This window comes from Leptonychotes weddellii, chromosome 10, assembly GCF_054177405.1.
Source record: "Leptonychotes weddellii isolate Sample4059 chromosome 10, ASM5417740v2, whole genome shotgun sequence".
In the NCBI taxonomy this organism is placed as follows: domain Eukaryota; kingdom Metazoa; phylum Chordata; class Mammalia; order Carnivora; family Phocidae; genus Leptonychotes; species Leptonychotes weddellii.
Window position 1 is genome coordinate 21,154,754 of NC_138378.1, and position 4,666 is coordinate 21,159,419.

The 4,666-nt window shown below is 45.5% G+C and overlaps 1 protein-coding gene across 2 annotated transcripts in view; it reads left to right on the forward strand.

Moving 5' to 3' along the window:
- The first annotated feature begins 400 nt into the window (after positions 1–400).
- EDEM2 (ER degradation enhancing alpha-mannosidase like protein 2) overlaps positions 401–4,666 on the forward strand; it is a 27,665-nt gene continuing 23,399 nt past the window's right edge. For both annotated transcript variants that reach the window (XM_081832922.1, XM_081832923.1), the window contains exons 1-3: positions 401–594; positions 788–898; positions 2,736–2,775. In XM_081832922.1, the coding sequence (XP_081689048.1) occupies positions 488–594; positions 788–898; positions 2,736–2,775 (258 nt within the window). In that variant the 5' untranslated portion in view covers positions 401–487. The remainder of the gene's footprint in view (positions 595–787; positions 899–2,735; positions 2,776–4,666) is intronic.

Genomic DNA, 4,666 nt, shown 5'->3' on the forward strand with positions numbered 1-4,666 from the left:
AGAGGCAGAGATTGGAGAGATATGGCCCCAGGCTAAAGAATACAGCAACTTTCTCTTCTCCCGGAGAAGCTGGAGAGGCAAGGAGCATATTTTCCTCTTGAGCCTCCAGAGGAATTTTGGTCCAGTGAAACTGATTTCAGACTTCTGGCCTCCAGAACTGAGAGTATTTAAAGAGTTCAGTACAGTTTTAGTACACAGTAAGTGCTCAACAAATGCTGTTACTAAAACATTAGTTATAGTATCTGTAGCAGCCACCGTTTTTCAGCCACGTTCCTTTCCGCCTCAGGGACTGTATGTCCCAAGACGCTCTTTGCCTGGGTTCCACCTCCCATTATATTCTGGGACTTGTAGTCCGGAAGTGGGTGACTGATTCATCAGCGCGCAGGCGCAGTGGCGCGGATTCCCGGAACAACCGGCAGAGGCTCCCAGGATGAGCGGGTGGCGGTGGCTGCTGCTGCGGCGGCGGCGCTGACAGGACACGAGCTCTATGCGTTTCCGGCTGCTGGTCCCGCTCGGCCTCCTGTGTGCGCTGCTGCCCCTGCACCATGGTGCGCCAGGCCCGGATGGCACCGCGCCCGACCCCGCTCACTACAGGTGAAGGGGGTCAGAGTCCTGGCACTTCCATAGTTGGGGAAGGGAAAGCGCAGACCCGGTCCCTTTCCTTTCCCTAAGTCCCAGGAGCCCCCACCCTGACCTGCTCGGACCCCGCCACTGGGCTCAGGCGGTAATTCCCACTTTCCGCCCTATTTGTCCTTTCCCCTGCCTTATTTCTTGTACCCCGCACCAGGGAGCGAGTCAAGGCCATGTTCTACCACGCCTACGACAGCTACCTGGAGAATGCCTTTCCCTACGACGAGCTGCGACCTCTCACCTGTGACGGGCACGACACCTGGGGCAGGTAGTGCGAGTGGAGGAGAAGGGGGGCGGCTTGGGTGTGGCAGTCCGGCCCTAGGCGGGCGGGTCTCCTGGGGCTGGTGGCTTCACGGCCTCCTCACCAGTTCCGGAAAAGCTCCTAGCGAGGGTGAGGCCGCGTTCCCTCCAATTCAGGGCAGCACCGCCAGGATCCACCCAGCCTCCTGGAAAGTTGGATCCCACCGTGGAAAAAGCCTGGGTTAGCCTGGTGGACTGGACCTCTGGGCTCCAACCACGACAGTAACAGGCACCAGCAGTGGGGACTTGGACACATGGACAAATCTCTGGAGTCCTAGGCTATCGAGAAAGGGCTCCAAGAAGTCAGAAGACCCAACCCCTCATTTTATAATTGGGCAAACAGGCCCAGGAGGGGGTGTAACTCTTCCAAACTTGAAACTTCAGAGCATTTGTTGTTAGTAACTGAAACACACTCACATTACTGACTGCTTCTTGAGATTTCAGCTCAAAATGTCACCTCAGCATCATCTCCCTTAACCACCCACCCCCTACAGGTCACTCTCACAAATCACCCTATTTATTTATTTATTTAGTAGCACTTCTCACTCTCTGATATTATCATTTTCACTTGTCTGCGAGTTTGTCTTTCTCACTTCCACTAGAATAAAAATTCATGAGATGGAATTCTCTGTCTTGTTTCTTGCTGAGTGAGTGAAGAATCATTGCATTTAGCTGAGGCTGACATCGATTAAACACTGTGCTAAGCATTTTACTTGTGTCTTCTCATTTAATTCTCTTAACACCCCTAGGAGTTAAGTGCTGTTTTCTCCACTTAACAAATTAGTATGCTAAGAACGGGAGAAGTTAACTCAACAAAATTTGTGCTGGTTTTCTTTTGTTAGCTGAAAAAAAAAAAAAAGAGAAGTAAGCAAATGGCAAATTCAAGCAGTACAAACTCATATACAATAAAGTAAGTCTCTCCCATACCCTACAACTCCAACTACTGTTGACTTTCTTGTGTATCCTCCCCAAAATATTTTGTTTATACCATCGTATAAGTATGTGTATGTGTATCTTTTTAAATCAGCTTTGTAAAGGCATAACTTACATATAATAAAATGAACCCATTTAAAACATATAGTAGCCACTATCACAGCCAAGATAGAGTACATTTCTGTCATGCTAAAACGTCCCCTTGTGCCCCTTCATAGTTGATCCCTCCACCACCACTGGCCCAAACACCTGCTAATCTGCTTTCTGTCTATATGTCTCTTTTTGAAAATGCAGATAGAAGCATACCTCACTGCCTATCCTATTCCTTGTCTTTTTCATTTAACTATATAATTTGAATATTTTAACATTAGCCCATAGAACTCTTGATAACAATCTTTTTTGACAACTTCATAGTTTTGCACTGTTTAAATGTACTGCAATTTAGATAATCGCTCTTCAACTGTGTGTATGTTTGGGTTACTTCTAACTTTTTGCTATTCTACACAATACTGCCATGAGCATTCTCAAACATACAGCTCTGTACACATTGAGATAAATTCCTAGATGTGGAAAAGCCTGTGCCCTTAGCTACAATCTTACACTGCCTCCCTATGGCAGAGAAGAATGCCGGTCCATATAGATGATATGGTTAACCACAGTTGAGCAATATCAGCCCATCCTCCCAGGTGCATTAAATGGGTTAGAGCTTCTTGGCAATTTTCAGTCTGGCTTCTCTGTTGTGACTGGAAGCGAGATAGGAGAGGCATTGCTGTGCCTCACTTATTATTTTTTGGGGTCTCTGATCTGGGGCAGCCTTACTATCTTGTGTTTGATTTTCTTACTAAGCAGTTGGGATTTCTGTCCTTTTACAGTTTTTCTCTGACGCTAATTGATGCCCTGGACACTTTGCTGGTAAGTGTCTTGACAATTGCTTTTCCTCACCACCGTTGTGTAACCAAGATCCTTCCTCTTTTGGCAGCTTGGCTGTGGGTGAAAAACAAATTCTTCACTTAGGCCTTTTATTTTTATCTCCGGATTCTGAACCATCAGGTTCTGGTTGCCCAGCTAGGTAGAGGAAAAGGATGAATTCCAAACGTGTTCAGGGTCATTTATTCAGCAGACGTTTATAGAGGACCTGTTATGAACACAGCACTGGGATAGGCCTATATAACTGGGGGTGATATGGAGACTTTGAGACCCTCTTTGTTTTCAGAGGCTTGCATTCTAACTGGACATGTTCGTGATAAAAAAAATATTAGCAGTAACTAGTTCGTGTGTTATGTGTAGGGCTTGTGCTAAGCACTTTATATGTGTTACCTTGTTTAATCCTTCCAACAACCCCATGAGGTACATACCTTTACTCCTTCTTAGTCTGGGGAAATCTGATGCTTAGAAAGGTAAAATGGGTTGGCCAGGGTCCATAGCTGTGAAATGGCAGGGCTAGGACTTGAGCTTAACTCTGTATGACTCCCAAGTCTTTTTTTTTTTTTTTGAAGATTTTATTTATTTATTTGAGGGAGAGAGAGAGCACGAGCAGGGGGAAGGGGTAGAGAGAGAGGGAGAAGCAGATTCCCTGCTGAGCAGGGAGCCCGATGCAGGACTCAATCCCAAGACCCTGGTGTCATGACCTGAGCCAAAGGCAGACACTTAACCGACTGAGCCACCCAGGTGACCCTGTATCATGCCAAGTCTTAATTGTCCTCCTTAAAAAGGCCACAGGAGAAGATATAATTAACAACTTTCTCCCTACTTCACGATTTCTGGTTGTCTGTCACGTCTTCTCATTTTTATATATTAATAGCATTTACATGATTGTGATCATCTTGCAGATATAATTTCCCCTTTTTTCCCTTAATGTTAATTTGTATGTACTTGTCCACTCATCAAATATTTATTGGGGGCCCCCTGTATGCCAAGCACAGTGCTAAGCTCTGGAGTTATAGTGGTAAGTTTAAATAGATATGGTCCCTGCTTTCCTGGAGTTATGACTTTTGTGAGGGAGACAAAGAACCAAAGAATAATCCTAAAGGACATAGAATTACAAATTGAGGTGAGTGCTCCGAAGGAAGAGAACATGGTTCTGTGAGTGGTCATGTAACAAAGGAAGCGGACCTAGACTGAGGAGGTCAGGGAGGATTTCCCTAATTCAAGTTGGGATCTGAAGGAGAAGCCAGTGTTGACTAGGCAAGTGGGGGAGGACAGAGTGTTCCAGGCAAGGGCCTCACAGCAGGAGAGAGTGTGGCAGACGCAGGGAATTGAAGGAGGGCCAGTATGTCTGGGATGTGGAGAAGGAAATGCAGAAAGCAAAGTGGAGCTGGAGGCCTCACTGGGGACCAGGATGATGGAAGCCCTTGTTCACTATGGTAAGGATTTTGATTTCTAATTTGAGAGCAATGGAAAGCCACTGAAACATTTTAAGTAGAGGGCAGGAAATGCTGAGATTTCTGTTTTGAGAAGATCACTAACTGCAGTGTGGAAAGAGATTCATGTAATCATTCAGTAAGCATTTGTTGAGAATTGCTCCATGGGCTATGCTTGGCACCCTGGAGGAAGGCAGGAATGAATGAGGCTCCTTCCCAGGCAAAGATTCTCTTAATATGGAAAGAAACAGATGCTGTAAGAATTGTGTGGATAAAGTTAATGCAGTCTTTTTTTTTTATATATATTTATTTTTTTTTATTCTTATGTTAATCCCCATACATTACATCATTAGTTTTAGATGAAGTGTTCCATGATTCATTGTTTGTGCATAACACCCAGTGCTCCATGCAGAATGTGCCCTCCTCAATACCCACCACCAGGC